This window comes from Chionomys nivalis, chromosome 12 (assembly GCF_950005125.1).
Source record: "Chionomys nivalis chromosome 12, mChiNiv1.1, whole genome shotgun sequence".
NCBI classification, from domain to species: Eukaryota; Metazoa; Chordata; class Mammalia; order Rodentia; family Cricetidae; genus Chionomys; species Chionomys nivalis.
Genome location: NC_080097.1, coordinates 36,544,791 through 36,568,354, shown reverse-complemented (window position 1 = coordinate 36,568,354; position 23,564 = coordinate 36,544,791). Strand labels below are relative to the sequence as shown.

Here is a 23,564-nt window from a genome sequence, read left to right as displayed (position 1 = left end):
GTGGAATGTCTCGAATATTAAATATGGTCAGGCTAAGATGACTTGCGGCATCTGGGCTGAGGGCGCAACCCAGCTGTCTCCTCTCTTGTGGCCTCTCTGACACTGGCACCTTCTGGGCCCCTGGGGCTCACCCTGAGCTGCTGCACTATATCAAAGGCTACTAGAGAAGGATGCAGGTAAGAGAGCCTATGACCTTCCACACTGGCAAGGCCAAGATCCAGAAACCAGGGAGACTTTAGGGTTTCTTTTTGTTTTTCCCTTTCTTCCTTTCTTTTTTTTTTTTTAATGATTATGCAAGTGAATTTATTTTTTCTTTCCTTTTTATTAGGATTTTTTTAAAATAAAATCTTTTCTCATTTTACATAGCTATCCCTATTTCCACTCCCTCCCCTCCTCCTGTTCTACCCTTTCCCCACCCACCCACTCCTCAGAAAGGGTAAGGCTTCCCATGGGAAGTCAATAAAGTCTGGTACTTCACTTCAACCAAGGCCCTACATGTATGAACACTGTATTTATGTCATGTTGCTTCTCTCTTTCTTCCCCTCAACTCTTCCCACACCCCTTGCCCCCAGTTCCTTCTTAAATCCATGGCCTTTTATTCTTTAATTATTATTGTTACATATACATGTATGAAACACTGCTGGTTCATTTAGTGTTGCTCATATTCATAGGTGCTTAGGGATGACCACTTAAGACTGAATATCCCATCAAGGGGCTCTTCCCCAGAGAAGACCAATAAAGAGCTGCAAGTAGTTAATGACTATTGAGAGAGGAGGAATTGGGTTTCTATTATAATATTTTTTATCCTTTGAGAATTTCATACAATGTATTTTGACCATATTCACCCCTTATTCTTCCCCCTAACTCCTCCCAGTCCACCCCTACCTCCCTATCCCTCACAATGTCAAAGCCTCACATTTTTTTTTATTTTACTGACCTATTGAGTCCCATTTGTACTGTCCTTATATTCACGAGTTTGGGGCCATCCACTGCAGCATGATTGACTTAGCAGGAAAATGGCCTTAAAGGATACTGAATCGCCTTAGTGACCATCAACTGTCACTAAGCTACTCAGCTAGTGCCAGGGCCCATGAGCCCCTCCATGCTAGAATGTTGGCTGGCTTGCTCTTCTCCAGGCTGGTCTCTCTCAAGGAACAAGAGCTGCTGGAAGATCATAAGAACCCCAGTCCTGTCACGTCAGGAAGACAGTCTCACTCTCGTCCTCTCTGGCTCTTCAGTCTCTCTGCCCTCTCTTCCTTGATGGTCTTGGCTTCAGGATTTCTAAGTCACAAGAATTCTACATGATCCTGCTCACTCTTGTATATGAATACATTCTTCCCTTCCTTTCCTTGAACCATGACCATTTAAACACTCGTTCTCATCAATGTTCTTCTGGCCCATCTGATATTCTGCTATTTTCCTCCTCCTCTTTCCTTCTTATTGGCATCAGAAGTGCAACACTCTGGCTGTGTGGTTCATGAACTCTTAGAACAGTCTGTAGAGAGACCTTCCACATCTGTGCTCCCTTTCTACAGAGAGAATGTTGAAACAGGAGTTCACAGCTGGTCAGTGGCTATTAGCTAGTGACTAGATTCTTTAAGAAAATATAAAGGGTGTCTCTCTCTCTCAACCACACTCCTAATCCAGTGAAGACTGGGCTAAAGGTTACTAAAGACCAGAGTTGAGTGAAAGCTGAGGACGTAGCTGATTAGCATCAACTATTGTCCACAGGGCCCGACTTCATGAAATGTGATGTTTATGAGTAGGGCGCACAAATAAACAACACAAGGCCATAGGGCAAGTACGACAGAGAAAGAGGGTGACTCTCATCCTGTTATGTTGGCAGAGTCAGAGACAACCATGAACTTCTACCACATAGACCTCATTGATTGGCCCATTCTTCATGTACAAGCCGCCATGGACAGTGTCCTCTAGAGGGCCTTAGGAGGTGTCATAGGACGGTGGTCTCTATTTTGAAGGTGTGAGTATCTGGAATATTACTCAGTATATTACTTAATGAGATGTTTAACTTTGGCAGATGCTTTCATAGAGGTCTTCAAAGTGAAGTTTGCATGTTGTTGATTTCTCTTCATTTCCTTTTAAATCATAAGGATAACAGTATACCAAATTGCCACAGGAATTTTGAAAATATCCACTGTCCAAACCCAACACAGTTAACATTTTTGTACACCTATTTTTATAAGATTGCAGGGAAAATCTAACAGTGTATTTTTGCATGGCATCAGATTAGACGCATATTCCATATCCTGTCAGTTCCATAGATAATAAAAGTGAATAATGATGCATTACAATGCACTCAGAGGCGTACAGTTTTCCAATCTGGTTCCCACAGCAACCAGAGTGGTGTCCTTGTTTTGCATAAGAGAAAGCTAAGGTTTAAAGCAATGCTCTACCTGAAGCTACCCAGTGTGTAGATCATGGTGACAGAATTAGACCACAGCTTCCACTCAACCGAGTGGGCTCACTCACTTAGATACGGCAATTGCACTAAAAGTGTGTTGAAGAAACAACTAGAGATGGAAGCCAATTCTCCTCAAATGTTTAAGTGGTCAATTGCCACATCCGTGGCATGGAAGTAGTTTCCAGATAATGAAAGTTTGCAAGAAACAAGTTCCTTTGGGACATATGGGACTTGCGCTCTGTACAAAAGTATTTAACTTAGAAGTAGCAGAACAAAGAGAAAAGAGAACATTCTAAGAACCCTAGGAAACAGAAAACCACCAAGCTGTTACCAACCTGAAAACTTCATTTCTACTAGCTAGCTTTCACAGTGCTGGAATGTTCTCTCATTGCTTCTGAGTGATCACAGTTTTACCCACCTGGGAACTGCCATAATGACCAAACTGACAATATATGCCCCACTGGCGTAATAGTAGCACACACGTTATGGGATTAATCAACTGCTTACTGATTGGCTCCACAAGACGAAACCCATGCCTGGAACTGCTAACTGGGCCAGGAACCCAGGGCCCGCTAGGTCATAAACCATAGAGGAGGTTGTAGTGCTACTGTTCTCTTAAATAAACATAACAATCAACTTCCCCCTGGGTTCTTATCTGTATACTTATAGATTAGGTCATCTCTGAACCTTCATCACAGAAGTTTCTTTTTGCAGTAGATGGTGATTAATTCAGAAACCTATACCTGGTCAACACATAACTAATAAAGGACTTGAGTGCACAGTTCGAGGCAGACCTCTGTATCACACTCCCTCACCCCGAGGCCCAGGGATCATCACAAAGAGGTGATGGAGAGATTATAAGAGCCAGAGAGAGCTGATGTCTGTATCAAAACAGTTTTACAATTGCACACATGAGCTCACAGCAGCGGGACCACCTGTGTAAGATGCGCAAGAGCAAACCAGCCAGAATCACAGCAGGGGTGAGGAGAGAAGGGTTCAGGAAGTCCTACCCTATCTGTGAAACTAATGGCTACTGGTAGCTGCTGTGGGAATTATAAACTTTATAGAAGAACATTCAGAAGGACTTGGGTTCGGGTTTTTTTTTTTTTCATTAAGTACATGATGAGATTCCATGAAGCATAAAGATACAAGTTATACCCAGCACCCACATTTTAGACAAGTAGCTTCCTGTTACTGAGACTTGGAGCTGGTCAGTGATTTTTCTAAGTGCCAGTAAGTTATTAGTGAAAGAGTCGAGGTGCAAGCCTGAGTGTGTGGTAGCTCCTCCACCTCCTGGTGGCCACGTCTCATTTTAAATCTGAGCCATGCAGTGGTCGGTTCAAGGGAACAAAACCCAGCAGTCAGTTGATAATGAGCAGCTTAAAGAATTAGGCTTGCTCCCAACTGAACCCATGAGGATGAAATAGAAGAGCTTTGATGAAAGGGAACGGAGAAGAAAAAGTGCAGACTGAACTTTAGCAAAGACCAATATTAGGGTATCAAAGAAGGAAAATGGAGGCGATAGACCAGCAGAGTAAAAGAAAAAAGCCAGTAAAGAGGAAGTAAAAACCCAGGACAAAGGCTGGGACCTTACATGTAATAGAAGTAAGCAGCTGGTTTAACGTTGCTCATGTCTAATACACCAGGACGAGAAGAATGAGACCATAGCTGTCAGGAAGGTAACGGGGACTGCTTCAGAGGGTCTTAGATTGTGGGTGCCGGTGAACTATGACGCTAGGTAGTGAGGTGATCTCTACAGCTGGTGGACACCACATGTGCAGGATGTTGTGCTGGAGCAAGAGTAGAAAGACACAGAGACCACTGGACTAAGTAAATGAAAGAGTTTGTTATGTCTGGACTATCATACATGGAAGGGAACGAAAACAAAGGAAAGAACAGGTACAATCCTAGCTCTGCACACTATTTGACCCATTCCTCTGTTGATGGAAACCTAGAGTGGTTCTGTAACTTAGCTACCGTGCACAGTGTCTCCATGAACATGGATGAGCAGTCTCTACAGTGCAGTGACTTAGACTGCTCTGGGTGTATCTCCAGCTACATCATATACTTGTTTTATTTTTAGTTCTTTGATGTTGGTGGTATTGGTGTTTTCTTTTGTTTTGAGGAACCTCCATGCTGATTTTTATAGTTTCAGCGTTAGTCTGTATTCCCACCAGCAGTGTAAAAGCTTTTCTTACCAAGTTGGTGGGTTTTTGTTTGTTTTTTCAGTGTTATCCATTATAATTTGGGTGTGATAAAATCTTTGTGTAGCTTTGATTTGCATTTCCTTGATGGCAAAAAATACTGAGCATTTTTAATGTATCTTGTTTCTAGTGTCTTTTCATTTGTTCATTGTTGATTGTGTTATTTGTTTTCTCCCCTTCGGGGCTTAATTTTTTTAGTTTTCATATATTCTAGATGGCATTCAGCAAATCACATTCTGTAATCTGTTTCTTCACTCTGTTAATCTTCCCATTGCTATGCTTGCACTTCCCAGTATTATACATTCCTATGCTAATTCTGGTCATTGTATCCTTATTTGTTAGACTACTTTCCAGAAAAATCCTTGACTCTCCTATGTCTGAGGTATTTTGTCTGTTTCCCTTTAGCAGTTTCAGAGCTTATATTAAGATATTTAATCCATTCCAAATTGATTGTGTGTGTGTGTGTGTGTGTGTGTGTGTGTGTATGGTGAAAGATATAGATCTAGTTTCATTCTTATTAATGTAAATATCTAATTTTCGCAGCACTATCATCAGAAGGGGCTGTCTTTTCTCCAATGTATGTTTTTGACACCTTTGTCAGGAATTAGCTGGAAATATCTATGGGAGTGTAGTTCTGGGCCACCAATTCTATTTTATTGATCTCTCTGTTTTAGTGCCAGTACCACACTGTGGTTGTGCAATCAAATTTGAAACCAAGTATAGCCTCAACCATTGTTGGTTCTGCTCAAAATTGCTTTGGCTTTTGGGGATACATTGTGCTCTCATACGTGAATGGTGTCTTGGGATTTGGATGGCGAATGGATTGAACCTCTCAGTCACCATCAGCAGAACACGCACTTTTACAGGATGAGCACAGGAGGCCTTCCTGCCTTCTAGTGTCGTCTACAGTTTTTATTTCCTTCAATGTTTTACATTTTTCATTGAATAAACCTCCTTGGGTTTATTCCTATGAGGATTTTGAAACAATTATGAGTGGGATTGTTTTCCGTTTTTCCCCTCAGCGTGTTTGTCCTAAGTATATAGACAAGCTACTGATTTCTGCTTGTTGATTTGTGTCCTGCAGCTTTGTTCAGTGTCTTTGGCAGACCTAAGAGCTTCCCAGTGGATTCTCACAAGTCTTTAAATTATCGGGTTTTATCATCCACATATAGGGCTGCTCTGACTTCTTCCTTCACTATTTGTTTTCTTTTAAATTAGTTCTCTGACTCAGGCTTCAGTGCTAAGATCTACCTATTTCTCCAGTGTCATCTACCGATGTGACTGCTGCATAGACCTTTGCAATAATTGCTTGTTGTATCCCAAGTTCAGTGTCTCTTCATGTTCAGTGTCCCTAAAAACTTAGAATTCCCTAGCATATAGAATAGGCTGTGCATGTGTGTGTGCGTGCATGTGTCTGTATGTGTGTGTGTGATAATTTTTTGAAGTGACTGAAAGTGAAAAACTCATTTCATTGAGCAAGAACAGAGAGAGAACACCTTTGTCTTACTCTAGAGAACATGCTCTGTTTCCCTGCTAGTGTAACACGGGCACAGCTGAGTTGTACACAGCCTTTCTTCTGTTCCTTTCTCCGGATGCTTTTCAAGCCTTGTCCATTAACCATTTCCCCATTAGTCTCCTGCACTCTTCTGCCACCATCCACGCTTAATCTGCTTTCACCTCCACTCGAAACGTCCCAGATCTTGGGTATCATTTCTAGAAGGCCTCGTCGGCACATCGTCCATGCCACTTCTGTTGAGGAAAGAATATCTATATAGCGGAGTAAGCATATAAGGCGCCTTCATTATTTTATGCTTCTGACATTAATCTCTCATTTGATAAGACCTTTTGCATTAACTAGAAAGTTATACTAGTGATACAGATGATGAAACTTTTAAGAAAAGGTAGCCATGCATAATTTGTAATTCAGTGTTTTGAAAAAAGTGATTTCCCCACATTCGATAAGTTAGACTGCCCTAAGTAGACAGTATAGACCTTATTGTTTTCTAACATCTCTGTTAGAGCTTTTGGTAGAAATTCTTTAATTCATCCAAAAGCTAATGAGATCTTTGTAGCTTAATTCAAGTCTGTGTCTCTTCTTAAGAGGATTTTCACAGTTAGAGGTTTAAATTTTATGTCATCTGATACCCTTGAGAATGGTCACCTTGAATGTTCAACATCAAGGTTTGTCTCCATGAGACATCATTCTCACAGTGTTTACTTGAGATCAGGTGATGCTGTCATCCTGGCTTCACCAGACATTTGACCTCACAAAGATGCTCACGCATCCCGTAGTGAAGCTGAAGGGATACCCTCCATGCGTTGGGTCACGTTATAGGAAAGCAGCACTGAGCTGGGGGAATTGGCCCACGGCAAGTATGAACAGGGCAGCTCTCTGTCTCAGGGGTCTTGCTGCAAATGCCCCATAGAAGTGTGAGGGCTTTGCTTCTTAGACAAAAAGCCTGCCTGTCCCATTCCCTTTCAACTCCTTTGACAAGATGCCCCAAAAACCTTGAGTTCAGAATTGGTGGAGCTGAGCCCATCATCTCTGGGAGTTATGCACTTCTCTGTTTTCCTGTTCACCAGGCAGGCACCTGACTCATTCCCAACATTGTCTCTTTAATCCTACCTTATAAATATTTCTCCTGTTGTGCCCTGAACATTATTAGCTTAGATCTGACCCTCATTGTTAAGAGGTGATGATGACTCGACTGTTATTGTAGGGCCCCACTTTGTGTTTCTGTATTCCTTTCGTTTGCGTGAGGCCCAGTGTCCTTGAGTACAGTCCTGCCTAATGCAAACCCTTCATTGTTCTTCAGGGTCTGCCTGCTTCTCCAGTGTCTCCTGCCAACATTTCTGTTTCATAGACCTTTTGTGACAATTGCTTGTTGTGTTCCAAGAGTCACTTCTCTGTCATTTTGTGCTCAGTTTCCCTAAAAACTCAGAATCCTTGGCACAGAGGTGGCATTGTATGTATGTGTTGTAGATTTTTTTTTTTAAGTGGTTGAAAGTAGAAAGCTCAACTGCAACAAAGTTTTAGTTTGGGGTGTGGGGGTTGTCTCCTGTATTGTTTCTGTGTATTTAATTAGCGTTCATCTTCATGATGGTGGAAGTTTATGGCCTTTGTTTTGTTTTTAGAAATATTAGATCTATATGTTTAGAAACTAGGTAAATCTTGACTAAGCCTACAAATATTGCCTGTGTTTACTTTATATTTTGTAGAGTACCCAAAACTTGCAATAATTGTGTTTATCTTTTTCAATTAAAAAATACTGCTGTAAACACAGATTAATCACATTATTCTTATCTTTTTATCAGGAACCAATAATTATTAGTAACTAAACAGCCCCTTTATAATAGGTGGAAACAGGTGAAAACATAGCATATAAAGTAGCTGTTTACTATCACTTCTAGTACTTAAATATACTAACACTAACTTTATCACTAGCAAACATTAGCAAAATATGTGGCATATAAGGATAGCATTAGCAAAACATGGGGTATACATACTAGTCTGTCTGGATACTTGCGTGACCTTGAATTATACCCGTGGCAGGCTTAAGTGTAGAAGCTTAGACAACGGTCTCTCCTGAGTGGTCACAAGTCTGTCTACTTCACTAATGATAGTATCCACCCACGTCTCTAGTTATTAGGCATAGACACATGTGACAATTGTGGCAATGCTCATATTCACTTTTGGAGATCCTGGAGACAATTGATCATAGGCTACAAGCACTCCTGAGAGTCTGTGTACTTGGTGGGTCCTGTCCCACTTTCTAGCAGAGTCTCCCCTCTGGAAGACTCAGATAAACCGAAGCATCCCAAAGCTGAAGAATCTGCCACGTCCCAGCTCTCTGGCAGGCTCAGGTCCTCTGGATGGGTATGGATGCTACATGGGGAGGTGGATCCACCCCATAGCCACTGTCATATCCAATAGTAAGGCGTGTTTCCATGGAAAGACAATCCTATCTTTCATCTTCACTGGACCACACCTACAGCATTATCAGAACAAGTCTCAGTTCTATCTGGGTTGTAGCCAGTGTTACTCTGTAGCTTTTGTTGGGGCCCTGTTCCATGACTCTACTTCATGACTCCAGCACTGGAGATGGGGACAGGTACTGAACAAGACCATCCCCTGCCAGCTGCTGACATGCTGGCTGCCCTCCATCGTCCACTTCCCTGTTCAGACTGGCCCCAGGACACCACTCAGTCTTAGCAATTAATGTGGGCCTGTTGTCCGCTAAATTCTTGTGTGTAATTTCATCTGTCCTCAGTTGTTATCCAAGCTGTGAACATATCGCCCTCTCTCAAAGACATTCTTTCCTCTTAGCTCGGAGGTTCATCACTAATATTCTTTTATAATGCAGCCATCACCATCATCCTGGTTAATGTTCATCTACCTCTTTTCTTCCTAATCCTCTCTTGGGAGATGTTCATAGAGACTCAGCCTGTGTTCTGCTTAGCAATCTTCCTTTCCCAGCCCTGTAAGCCCAGTGCCTGTCCCTGTTTGTCCTTCGTGTATACCAGGCACAGAAATCCACAGACTCCTTGAAGCTGGTAACCCAGAAAGACCAAATGTACATAGTCCTTCTTTGCTCTAATTGAGAAAGCCCGAGATGAAAACGGTGTGTGTTATTTCATCCCCCAGGGAATTTCTGTTGGTATCCCTATTACTCTGTCAAATGTTCCATTCCCACATAAACTTTAAGGTTGGCTCTGTTCTAAAGGTCACAGTTGAAAGTGTTTCTGGGCTGGTAAGATACCTCAGTGGTTCAGGGCACTTGCTGCTCTTTCAGAGGATCTGAGCTTTCAAATGCTTGTAACTCCAGCTCCAGGAGATCTGACAATCTCTTCTGGCCCTTGTGAGTGCCCGCACCCAAGTGTGCACATATACACACAAACATTTTTAAAATCCTCTTTTAAAAAGGAAAGGTAGCATCTTTTATCAGGAATAACATTTTATGCACAGCTGGCCCAATTGTAACCTCAGACCATCCTAAATCCTCTTCACAAAGGGATCTCTCGTTCTCTGTCTCTCCCTCTCTCCCCTGCCTCTTTGTGTGTGGGGGGGGGCATGCGTGTGCATGCACTGTGGTTAAACTTATAGCCTCACATGCTAGAGAAATAGTCTTGTTTTGATCTGCATCCCCAGGTCTCATTTGGTACCTTCTTGTCACCCATGTCTTTGCTCTGCCTGTCATCCTATCGCTGTGGTTCCTCTAACTCTGTGCCCACAATCTCCCCTTACTCGGCCTTGGCCATTCTGTCTTTAGCAGCTAAGCTTCATCTTCAACTGAGCCTCCGAAACGTTCACCAAATATCACCAACCAAAGTTTGGCAGGAGAACCTTCATTCCTGGAACTTTCTATTCACTCGTGATTTTTATAAAGTAGTAGGTCATGTGTTAAATTAAGCTCTGTTTTTCTTGGCACGTGCTGAGGTTGTCATATGTGAACACCATTAGATGAGATTCGTGTTCTTTGAATTCTCAGATTGCTCTCAACAATTTTTAATTTCTCACCATCTAGCAGAAGGAGTGTCCTTCACTCTTGTTCAATATGCTGACCTTTCCTTAAGATCCATCTTTTTCCTATTAATAGTATTTATACATCTTTATAGGGTACAATATGGTGATTTGATAAAAGAATACAATGCATAATAATCAGAGAGGAGTAATAAGCTCTTCCATCTCAAGTGTTAATTATCTTTAACAAAGGATGAAAAATGCATAACTCTTATTTTTTGAGTCTATCATACATGGCTACTATGTTTTACATCATTTCTGCTTCTCCCTTTTCCTCCTCCAGCTCCTCCCACATCCCCCATCCCTCTCAAATTCCTCATCATTTTTAATTATAATCATTGCATATAGGTATACATATAATGAATACAATCTAGAATCCCTGTAGTATTGCCATAGGTGCGTGTATTTGGAGCTTACCACTGGAAATGGATAACCTATCAGAGAGCTCACCCCTAAAGATGACTGATTCTTCCTCTCTCGACAACTATTAGTTACTGTAGCTCTTTATCTAGGAGTAGGGCCTTGTGAGATTTCCCTCTGGAGTGTATTCAGATGGCATTTGTGCTCACGGTGCTATTACCTGTGTTCTTGATGGTATATGATGTGAAGGGGACCATCCCCAGGACCTATGGGTACCACTAGAGCATTGGCATTTATAGCTATAGGAAATGGATGAAGAGACAAGTGTGGTTGATTCAGGGACTGTCCACACTGCAGTCCCAAGGAGGAGACCTCCCCTTGTGGGACTCTGTCCTAGGGATCCGGCAGTCTGTTAGTCCTAAAGCTATAGGATTTTTGAGGGCCTGCCGAACACCCTGTGAAGAAACACAGGTTTCAAGGCTTTTAAGATAAGATGGTGTCCAGCAGTAACTCTTTCGATTGCTTGGCATCTAGACATGGGGAGAGTCAATGTTCCTTCTTTGGGGCAACCAGACAGCCCACAAGCTGCTCTTAATCCTTTCTTAGGAGCAAAGATTTCTAAAGCTTTCCCCACTTCTATGATTGGGTGACTGGCACTTTACCACTTACCTTTTCCCTACAAAGCAGAGTACCCCTGCCTCCCAGCCAGGGACCTAGTGTTAAAGCTGTAGTTTGCCCCACTCTGTAGGGTGTCCTTCTGATGCCTCATTGTGTTTGGGGGTCCAGGAATCTTCCTTGCGGATTTCCAGCGTTCTCCTTCAACCACTCACCTCAGGATACAATGTTCTCTGCATTGCCTTGGCACTCACCCGTGGCAAGGTTGAGAACAAGGTGCGTGTATTCAACTATGCCAGATCTCCCTTCAGTTAGCAACTTCCAACAAGACTCAGCTTCCCTAGTATGTATGCTATGTATAGGCTATTAAATTTCCATTACAAAGCTTTCTATTTCAAGTCATAAATCAATACTGGGAGGATATGAGTTAAATATCTGTCTCTATCTTTAACTTTTAGACAATCATAAAAATAATCCCAGACAGCCCATTCTCAACATGCCATGCATATACAGCTCTTGTTGAATTCCCTATGGTTAAGTTAAAAAAAAATTCTCCCCAGGCTTTGCCTCACCTGCCTTCCCCTCTTGTGCGTAAGAATCCATTCCTTCTCAACTTCAAAACTCCCCTGCAGCTCTGCCTCCACCTCTGAAGCCCATCCTGTTGTCTGTGTTCACTCCGGCTAATCAGCCAGTCTTGTGCAAGCTTTGACACCTCCCCCCAAATGCCGTGTTTAGAATGAAACATACCAACATGGCTACAGACAAATACACAGCCTTCGTGAATAGAGGTGTTTGATTTGTTTATTAATTTTTTTCAATTGCCAAAAAATCTAAGATAGTTTAATGCCAAATTCACTACTCTGAGAGACTATCTTGGTTGTATGGGAGCAGTTTGGAGCCTATTGAACAAATAATTAAAATATTTTATCTGCAGTTCTAAGAGGAAGTGATGGTCTGTTTCATAGAGTTTAAGAAACGGTGTTTTTTTTTTTTTTATTAAAACGCATGGAATCTACATAAACACCTACATGGCTTTTGTGTTTCTACTTTATAGGAAATCAATGTATTGACAGTTGCCTTGGTTAACCAAGATCGAGAGAACAATACTGAAAAAAGAAGCCAAGGCTTAAAATCTGAGAAGGAGGCCCTGTTGATAGGTAAGAAGTCTCTTTTTATTATCTATTTACAAAATCATCCCCAGATAACCAACTTGGGCAGTATTTTAGTAATTCACTTACACCATGCTGACAATCGAAACAGCAGAGCCTCCCAATCAGAGGTCAGACTTACTTTGTCAAGATTACCCAATGCACATTTCGAGTGAGTGTCATGCAGACTGGCTGAGCTTCCTCTCATCAGGAACTGGGAACATTAGGTAGCTGTTGGACAGAAATCAAGGTTCAAGAAAATAGGTTAATTTGCATCTTTTGGGTCATAAATCTGAATATTAAAATTTAAAAAGAGGTCTGATTGGTTCTTGTCCAAAAGTTCATAAGCCAACCCAGATTTATAGGCAGTTTTGAACCTGGAGATGAGCCTGTAAGCCCCTTAGCGGAGGCTGCACCCCAAAGGCAGCCCCAAAGCCAGATGCATAAAGCTGATTATTAATTGCTGTATCCAGAATAATGCTGTTCAGATAATCGGGAGTCTAAGCCAGACTCCCACATCCATGTGGACCATTTAGCCAAACGAACAAGAGAAGCTGGCCCTAATAAAGAGAAAGAGTGAGAAAGTTAACGGCAATATCCTCTTGCCCTGAAAAATACTGCCAGGTTGGCTCTTTCTTTGTCTGTACTGAGACAGAACTCTTGTTTCTTAAATCTTTATCCAGTTGGTACAGGCAGCATGCTTACTCTCCCAGGGAAATGTCCTTGGGGGTGGTGTGTTGGTAATGCCCTTAGGACCCCACCTTACAGTCCCCTCCCAACCCAAGAAGAAAGGGCTGCTCTTTACCTGTGACACATAACCGTGGTCCAGGCTGCACCTTGGCAGAGACCGCAGTGTGGGGTTCCAGGTTCAGCCTGGCTCCTCTGCAGAGTGGTCGGTCAATGGGGAGGATGGAAGCCACAGCACACACACGGCAAACTGTTCTCTCCCCCAAGTCATTATCTGGCAGATGCAACAGCCTCTAAATACTGCATCGGCTCTCACCTGAAAATGACGGGTGCACTGAGGCCTGCAGAAGCTGGCACAGGGGAATTCAAGAGGTAGTCCAAACTTCATCCATCACATATAGATTTTTCAACTACGAGGTTATTGAATATGACATCAACTTAGAGATACTCCAAGGGAAACCAATTATTTTTTCTCTCTCTCTCTCTGATGATATACAGCTGTAATAATATGCCATGCACACATCTCCAAAGACACGCTGATGTGCTGTCATTCCCAGAGACTCAAAACAAGCCCATATGTAGTTGCTAACTGGCCTCTTCTCCCCTCCGAGAATAATTCCAACTCTGACAACTGTTCGTTTTATTCTGTATGACTAAGAAGCGATTATTGCCCCCACAATGCTCTGGTCTATGACAAAACTCAAAACGATCCCTAGAAAACTTTCTAGAAGTGTGAGGAATTAGGACCAGCAGGCCCCCACTTTAATTTCCTTCTCACTGGAGGTGCCTCCTGTTACAAGGAGCAGGGCCCCTTGTTTATCCCTGCCGCCTGGCTAGCTTAGCCCCCAAAATAACCACACAGAAACTGTATTCATTAAAACACTGCTTGGCCCATTAGCTTTAGTTTCTTATTGGCTAATTTTTACATCTTAATTTAACCCATTTTTATTAATCTGTGTAACACCACGTGACTGTTGCTTACCGGCAAGATTCTAACCAGCATCCATCTCAGGCCGGAGACTCATGGCATCTCACTCTGCCCTTCTTCCCAGCCATTCAGTTCTGTCCTCTCTGCCTACCTAAGTTCTGCCCTACAGGTCCAAAGCAGTTTCTTTATTCATTAACCAATGAAAGCAATACATGAACAGAAGAACCTCCTACACCAGCCTCCTATTGTATTTTATATTCTCCTTGGAGAATTCATTTTACTTGTGATGTCTCCTGAATAGTTCTGTGTATAAAATATGTGTGTAGGTTACACATGTTTATATGCACACATTTTAGTCAGTTTTCACAAAATTTTAAATATATGCTTAATTATTATACATTCTAAATTATTCATAATTGTGTGTATATGTATGCATGTATGCAAATACCAATGGAGGTCAGAGGAGCTAGATGCCTTGGAAGCTGAAGTAAGAGGCAGTGGTGAGCTCCCTGACATGGATGCTGGGAATCAAACTTGGGTCCTCTGTAATATACAATCTTAACTGCTGAGCCATCTCTCCAGCCCCCAGTTACTGTACATTGATGGGAGTATTCAGGGAGTTTTAGTTTATAGCTTTCTATCTTTGCTAATGTCTTCAGTCTCAGAACAAAGAAATTAGCTACTATAGTGTAATAGAAAGAAAAATATGAGGGTGTCGGTATCTTCAATAAAAGCATGCGCAGAGACTGAATATTCCCCTCACGGTCTGTCTTGGAGCCAGCCTACCTGTAAACGGTGGACTGCAGTAAAAGAGAACAAGGGATAAACTCATCTCAAATCACTATATGTGAACCTTTCTGCTATAAAGGATGTTGGAGACTGTAGTGTTTGATCAAAACAAATGACTAAATCCTTCTTTCAATTCTCTATTGGTACTTTACCTTCCTCTGGTGATAGCATGGCAAAAGATATGACTTCCTCCCAGAGCCCACCTTCCAGATAGCCATATTTATATTCTTATAAAATTTAGAATTAAATGAGAGCAATCCTTCTGACTCCCCAAAAGGATTATGGAGAAGTATCTTCCAGCGGGGCAGTGGCCCCTGTGGAAGGCTGCCATTGCCTCTGTTAAGAAGCCCCCACCATCTTAGTTACTGTCCATGGCATTATGGTGAGGTATCCTGATACAAGTGGCTTAAGGGAGAAAGGATTATTTGGGCTCACAGTTTTGAGGTGACAGTCCATTATGAGAGACACAGCAGCAGGAGCATGAGGCATGATCACGTGGTACCCACAGACGAGAAGCAGACAGAGACAAATGCTTGTGCTCAGCTCGCTTTCTCCTTTTTTACTCTTAAATAAATAGTATTTTTATTCATTCTTAGAGCTGTCCATACAGTGTCTCTCGATCATACCCACACCCATTCTTACCCCCAACTCCTTCCAGATCTTCCTCTAGGTTTGTTTGAGGAATCCACCTTGCAGCAGTCATCTTGGTCCTCTGGCTTTTGCAATCTTCACCCCACCCCACCTCCCATGATGCTTGCGAGCCTTATATATGCAGGGTGCCTCGTTAATGTGTAAATCTGGGGTAGTTATCCCACAGTCAGCTGGTCTCTTCATTTTAACCAGGTGTGACTAATTATTTTAGTCTACTGCAAAAAAGAAGGCTCCGTGATGAGGCTGAGAGCTACACTTAGCTGCGATAGCAGGATATAAGTATTTACAACACAGTTAGAAATGACGCTGGCTTAGGAAAGTGGCAAGATGTGGGTTCTCCTCTAGGTCCCATGTCCTCACCAGCCACAAGTGTTTGGCTAAATTACTGGAGCCAGGCTTGAGTTCCTTCCTATCAGTGGGTGTTAAGTCCTAATAAGAGGCTATCAGTTACTGTCGTGTCTCTCAGAATATCTTGCTGTGCTGGCCGTTGGTGTGGTTTGTGACATTACAACTGAATAGAATATAGATGCATGTCTTCCTGGAGGCTTGCATGGCTTCTTCTGGTCATCAGGGAGGAGACTTCCAGGTCAGATCTAGACGGATTCCTCCAAATTCTGTGTGTGACATGTGTTGTGACTTCAGGAACAGAATCATACTTTCTTTTTCTGGAAGGTACCAAAGGCACATCAATTATCATAGCTTCAATTCTGTGTGTGCATGTCTGTGTAAAATAGCTCCACCAACCCTGGGGACACCCTGTGTTCTGTCATGGGCTTTCTCATGGTCATGCTTATCACCATATGAAAATATTTCCTTTACTCATAATATTTGGGCCTCCCGTCTGTATTGGTCATCTAGACTGGCAATCCATGGAAATGGCCCTTTTTCTGTCTTGCACAGAGCCGTGCCCAGCACCTTGGTACAGAGTACTTAAAGTGAAACATCAAAACTGTGTGGCTGTGAGGGGCAGTACTAGCACTGTTTGGTTGATTTAAACACTACCAGCTAGGTCTTAGTGAGGCTCAAAACAAGGATAAAACGGATGGTCCCGACGGAACGCTCTCACGTAGCCCGCTGGAATGAGCCTTCCAGATGGGATCTGCTGTTCCTTACACTGAGCTGGCTTGCATTTTCTCAAGTAGCTTTTAGGGCTCTGAGACACGTAAAAAGCCCCAGTAGGACAACATCTGCTCCTTTTATCCCACTTAGATTGTCGGCTCACAAATGAGTTTTGCACTACCAAGCACACGGTTTTAAGTAGACAGGCCTGCTGCTACTCACAGAAATAGACAGGGCAGCAGAGCCCACCTGCTCGGCTACCTCAGTTCCTCCCAGGGTTCCTCTCACCAGCATGGAAGCTTTTCCAGAGTGCCAGACAGGAGTGTCCGTATGGGGACATGTTGGCACTTTTCAGTAACTTTGGAGTTATAACACCCTTCCTTTTTCTTCTTTTTTAAGAGAAACTTTTTTATTTTGCTTTATTCTTGAGAATTTCAAATATGTGTGTACATATACACACACACATACATATACACACAATGAAATATCATATCGACACACCAATTTCCTACCTCTAACTCCCCCCATACATTCTCAACACACACATTCTCCTCCTAACTTCATATCTGTTTTTTAGATTATTTTTGTTGTTGTTTTGCATGTGTGCATACCTTTCTAAGTTCATCCAGTTTGTGCTGCCTATATATGTGGGGGGGGGGGGGCACCCAGTGGAGCATGAGAAACCTACCGGTGGCCAGGGCACTAAGATCTACCCAGCCTCTCCTCCGCTGCTGTGTACTACTCATTTCTCCTCTGTAAGGGGTGGAGCCTGTCAATCATCTGCCCCATCTCTGCCAGGGTGTGGGCTGGCACCGAGATATTCACATCCCTGGTCCAGGGCTGCTCTCAGTCTTGCCCAGAGAAGCCTCTTGTCACGGTAAGCCGCAGTCAGTGGAGGAGATGCATAGCTGATCCGAGTGCTGAGAGTGAGAGATGGGGTTCTAGGCCTAAGTGGGGGACATCTATCGATACTGAGGCTCAGGAGCACTGCAGAAGGGGCACACTGAGGGTGGGGGTGGGGTAGAAAGCATGTAAGAGCCAGGGGACAGGGAGGAGGACTGTGAAATGTGTCTTGTAGACATGGCATGGCTATCGTATGCACACATTCACAGCCACGGTTACCTACATACCACCTGCTTAGCTCTTTCTTTTCTGTTCCTGGGAACAACTCAGTTCCTTTCAAGAAGCAATAGAGACTTCATTTACGAAGCTGCTCACCCCTGAATCTGATTTTTGAAATGAGAAAACCAAGCACACAGAACATAGAAACTGCATTTTCTCAGTGGTCACTTAAAGACGCTAAGATTACCGTCCTCACCTGTGATGGTCCCTCTTATGTTGTAAAGCTGTAGACCAGAGAAAGAAAGATCTGCATGGACTCAGGATAGAAGGCGAGCAGTCAGTCTGAGCATACTGATAGTTCAGGTTGCTGGAGATGTAACGTTCCCGCCATCCTCACATAAACCTCGTATGAGCAAACCTCCAAAGACAGTCATCAGGAGTGCTCGGCTAGACTCTGCAATTCTCTATCCTTAGCCTGAGGATAAGCCGGGAACTGGTCTCTGAAATCTGCCTGGCACCCACCCGTGAAAATCCAGCAAATCACAGAGAACGAACACCATCCCTTGTCAGTTCAAGGCCCCTGCAAATGTAGGATGGCCTCCTGCTTGGCCGGTGCTGGCCCTGAGCGCATTTTAGGCAGGTGACCTTTGACCCGCTAGCATCAGCTCTCACAGTACACAGTCTAGGAGATGAAATACACCTCAACCCTGATAAAGCCTTTAAAGTGTCCATCTAAGCTCGACCTTTTCACAAAAAGCAGGACGCGGTCTACGGAGCTGACTCCCTCACTATTTTGCTTTTGGACCTGGGAGCAGTGAGGGCGGGAAGATCACGCTTTTTGGTTCGGCCCTGACACCGCTATCCAGCCATTAGCTGGGACAGCCCTGCTGGTGGGTCCTGTGATGGAAAGACTTTCTACCAGAGTACCTGTTCCCAGACCTTTGCAGTGATCCTATGTGTCACAGCCGAGAAGGCAGAGCACAGGCTCCCCCTACCCCCCCACACACACGCAGCCGCAGTCTGTGGAAGCAGCACAGTATGAGGTGCACAGAGAATACTGGGGTGTGGACTGCACACTTTTCATAACCACCGCTGTTGTTATCAAGGACACTCAAGGCAGCGTGATGTGATCCCTGACACAACCGTCTGGGCCACTTTCAGACCACAAAGTCCACTGAGAGAAAAGAGATCATTTAATCTTCCCCACACTACAGTTTCCAATTGGTAAGCCAAGCATGAACTTGGTGGCTGAACTGCTTCCGGGGCTCTTGGTTTAGAAACCGCTGTTCATCTGTGCATCATCCCAGGGTCTAGCCATGCTGACCCCTGACGTCCCCATCCCACGAGAGCGTGTATTCTCTTTGCCATGTCACCGTTACTGTCTGTGGGATGTGCTGTTACTGGAGGCTGGCTGAGAGGTTTTGGAAATGACCAAGTCTGTGAGTTTAGATGGCCTTCGTTAAGTGAGCCTTCCCACTGTCCCCCAAATAACTTCCAGTGTTTGTCTTTTTCCATTCAGGCATCATATCAACGTTTCTTCACGTTCACCCTTTTGGAGCCAATATAGAGTATCTGTGGTCATACATGCAGCAGCTGGACTCTAAGGTAAATTGTTTCTTTGATTGCACTTTGCATGTTGCCTGCTTGCTGCAGGTGGACACCATGAGAGCAGCATCAGTCTAGAGCACATAGCAGCTCCTCTCGGAGAACCCAGGGCTTTGGCAGGCAGCTGTCAACTCCTTGCTTTTGTCTTTATATAAAGAGAAATCAGTTATTCAAAGTGACAGTGGCTTGTCACTGTCAAAAGATGCCCAAGTGCTTTGAAAAGCTTGGGAGAAACTGGAATGTCCAGATTGGCCCCGAAAGTTTCGGAGACCAGGAGGAATGTGAGAGTGCCTAGCGAGGCAGGTCCCTTAGGCCATGTCCACACAAGAGTCCATGCTAGAGACTTCACATGGAGGGACCGTCATTGTCAATAGCTTAAAGGTCTGATGGGATGCTTAAGAAAATGCCATCAATAGTCATTTTTAACGTTATATTCTGGGTGTTAAAAAATAAAAACTATTGAGCTACCGTCAGCAGGGCCACCCTCAGCATCAGACACCACCATGCCGTTTTCCTGAAGCTCGGCTTTCTCGATTGATAATTAGCAGTGTTTTGGACAAATGCAAAGAGACCAGGGGAAAAGGTGCAATTTCTGTGTTAAAATGAAAAGTTGAGAGGGGCTGCTGTTGGCGAAGCCACACCCTTTACCAGGGCTGGCAGGGAGAGCCACAAGAGGGGTGATCACAGCAGTTAATGAGATAACCAGAAAGATCGCTGGGAGCCAGGGGAAATTGCCCTAAAGACAGTGAGAATAAGAGAAGCGCCACCATCAGGCAAAGAAGAGGCTGTGGACCTTGTTTGACCAGCTGCTCAGCTGCAGCTCTGGGTTGGTGGTTAGCAAGGATTACAGGATTACATCACCACGCAGTGTCCTCATTTGCTGTGGATGACTTTACCTGCACGTGACCACAAAGCAGCTTGATCTTTAAGTAGACCTGAGATTCCTCCTTGGAGAGGAATCATCTGGAGCTGCTAGTGGTTTCTAGTTGGATATTTGTGCCTTTTTATGAAAGACGAAAGGAGTTCGATTTTAGGCTTTAAATGTTTCCCGTTCGTACATATTAATTGTACAGATTAGGGCAGTTTAGAGTGGTATTTTCCTAAATTCCTGCAGTGTGAATTATCAGCTACTCTCTCATTAACCCCTTCCCAAGAATTAGTAATCGCTATTCCATTTATATCGAGTGCTTGTTTCTAAACTGTAGAAGTTAGCTCGATTCAGGAAATAACCAGGCTAGCTGAAAGATAAAACAATTATATAATTTTTTTTATTATAAGGGGAAAACTCACAAAACAGGAACAATAAGTCCAAGCTCAGCTGTGCTGCGAGGGGACCACAGAGAGAGAGAGAGCATCTGGACTGTGCACCCGTTTTTCTCCAGGTCCCAGAAAGCCATACCCTAACTTGGTCACACCTCTTAAAGATAATTGGTTAACAAAGCTTCCCCATCACCAGATGAGTAAGGTGCAGCTCCTGCCTCTCAGTGCTGGCTTATTTTACTTAATGTCAAGATTTCACTCTTTATAGATGAATAATTCTATACCATGTATCTATTAATCCGTTGGTTGACCGCCCCAGGCTGATTATATCATATGACTATTATGAATATTATAATAGGGCACATGGGTAGGGAAGTATCTCTATATCCTGAGATTTCTTTGGTAAATACCCAGAGTGGTATAGCTTGATCATGATAGTTCTACTTTTAATATTTTTTCAAAATGTATTTTATGTCTATAATTGTTTGGCCTGCATGTACATACACATGAGTGTGAGGTACCTGCAGAGGCCAAAAGAGGGTGGGTCCTGTGGAAATGGATTTACACATGGTTGTTAGCTATTAGGTAGGTGCTGGGAATCAAACTACAGTCCTCTAGAAGAGCAGTTAGTACTCTTAAACACCGAAATATCTCCCTAGTTCCTACATTTAAATTTTTTTTATAGAAACTCCCTAATGATTTCCTTGGTGGATGGACCAAGTTACAGTCCCACCAGTAGCATGAAAGGTTCCTTTCCCCACGTCCTCAGCAGCATCTGCTATTTGTCTTCCTAATAACCATTCTAAATAGGGTGATAATCTCCTTGTAGTTCTGATTTGCATTTCTGTGATAGCCAAGGATGTTAGACATTTTTATAAGTTTTCTTTATATACTCACCAGTCACACTTTTTTTGAAAGCTGTTAGTTCAGTTTACCTTCCCATTTACTGATTATATTTATATATGTAACAATAATAAAGAGAAATAATTTAAACACAGCAATCGGAGTTCATTTAGTGTTGTTCCAATGTGTATATTTTAGGAATGATCACTGATTTTGGATAATCAATTAGAGACTCATCCTTGGGAAAGACTAATTATTCCTTTCTCAATAGTCATTAATTTCTGTAGTTTTCATCTAGGGTTGGGTCCTTGTTAAATTTGGCATGTCATCTCAACTGGTGCTGTCATTGCTCAGATGTTGTGTAGGCTACTGTATTATTGAGATTACATGGGTGAAGGTTCCCTGTCATGTATAGAAGAGACTGTCTCATAGCGTGCATCCTCTGGCTCATAAAATATTTCCATCCCTCTTTTGCAGTGTTTCCTGAGCCTTAGGTGTAGGGGCTGTGTTGTAGATGTTCACACTGGAACTGGGCATGGGTAGTTCGTTGCATTTTGACCATTTGTGACTTTCTGTAATGGTCCCTGCTGCAAAAAGAAGCTCCTTGATGAGAAGCAAGAGCTACACTGCTTTGTGGGTCTAAGGAAGTACGAATGCACTTAGAAATTACAGTAGTTTAGGAAAGTGTGGTAGTGTGTTGTCCTCTGGGTTCCATGGGCTCGGCAATAGATAGTTGGCTAGGTTTATAGTAGGCACAAATTTTCTCCTGTTGAGCAGACTTTCATCCAATTAGAGAGCTGTTGGTTATTGCCAAGATCTAAGCGCCACATTGTACCCTTGGAGATGTCTTACTGTTTAGTCTTTATCTGAGTAGGTTCTGGATAGCTGCATAGCACCTTCAGATACTATATAGAGAGCTAATCCTCAGGGAGAAAGCTTCCAGATCAGTTCTGACTTGATTCCGGAAAGGCCTGAGTTCAAAATCAGCAATAGGGACTTACCTTCAAGGTCAGGGAAAGCAACCAAGAGCAAGGGCAATAGCCTATAATTGTTTTGCTTGGTTGGGATTTTTTAATTCCCCTGACCAACACCTCAAAAGGAGATTTATCCTGCCTGGTATTAGAGATTTGTTAGATGATTTATGGTTCTTGGGGAAGTATTTGCACCCCAAGTGATATACAAAAAGCATATGTGGATATATAACGTTATATTATATGTAAGCCTAAACTATAATTCCCTGTTTTTTTCCAAATATCTATTTATCCCTTTTACCCCTTTCTTTTATATTGTCCTCCCCCTATTTTCCTTTTTCCCCTTTATAGTACCTGTATTCAACTATCCCTGTATGTGTGTGATACTATTCATGAGGATACATAAAGATCTATTCACCCCAGATAGGAAACCAATGACAGATCAAAATAAGGATGCCATCAAGGTCCAAACTGGAGCATCAATAGTTTTATTGGTGTTATCAGAATAGAGAAGACAAAGACAGCTGCATCACCAAAAGCCCACTGCACTATGGGTGACCTCTCACCAAAGCTAGTAACCTGGAGCATACTGCAGAACTTTCAGGCTGCTCATTGGGTTGCAGAATAGTGTCCTTTCTGGTAGACCAGTTGGTCTCAGCCATTTCTGTGCAGGTCAATGGACTTGGCTTTCTTCTAGGCAGTTCAGCTGGTCTGAAATTATTTCTCAGAAGTCCTTACTGCTTATCTATGCTTGGGGAGGGAGAGGACTAGTGAATCTGATCAGTTTCAGGGATTTCCTGAAACTATTTTTAATGTTTATTTCTGATCTTATATCAAATGCTTTCATCATTTCCCCTATTTTGTATGATTTTAGTTATGGGTTTGTCATATACCACCTTTATTATGAGGGACATTGGCTTTATCATATGTGTTTTCTACTTGGATATTTATTAATGTGATAAATTGCATTTATTGATTTGCATATGCAGAATCACTCAACTTCATCACTGTCATGATACTGATCTTTTCGGTATGCTGCTAAATTCAGTTGGCTAGTATTTTCGCATAAGTATTTATCAGGAATATTTTTTATTGTGTCCTTGTGAGGTTTTGGTAACAGGAAAGTGCTGGCTACATAGAATGAGTTTGGCAAGGTCTTTGGATTTCAGTTCTTCAGAATAGTTCAAGATGAATCAGCATTAGCCCTTTCAGAAGTTTTGTAAGATTCAGTAGTGAAACCATGTGACCCTGGGCTTTTCCTTCTTGGTAGATATTTTAGTATGGATCTCATTGCTCATTACTGGGTTAGTCAGATTTATGTCTTTGTGGGACAATTTAGTTTTCTTAATTGTATTTAAACTATCTGTAGTGTGTTGAATTTCTTGAGTTTTTTGTATAATCAACTTTTGAGTTCTTCAGTAGATATTCTGTTTATTTTA

At 42.7% G+C, this 23,564-nt stretch overlaps 1 protein-coding gene across 2 annotated transcripts in view; it reads left to right on the top strand.

Annotated features, from left to right (window-relative positions):
* Enox1 (ecto-NOX disulfide-thiol exchanger 1) overlaps positions 1-23,564 on the top strand; it is a 561,234-nt gene that overhangs the window by 527,748 nt on the left and 9,922 nt on the right. For both annotated transcript variants that reach the window (XM_057786570.1, XM_057786569.1), the window contains exons 16-17: positions 12,177-12,279; positions 18,966-19,051. In XM_057786570.1, the coding sequence (XP_057642553.1) occupies positions 12,177-12,279; positions 18,966-19,051 (189 nt within the window). The remainder of the gene's footprint in view (positions 1-12,176; positions 12,280-18,965; positions 19,052-23,564) is intronic.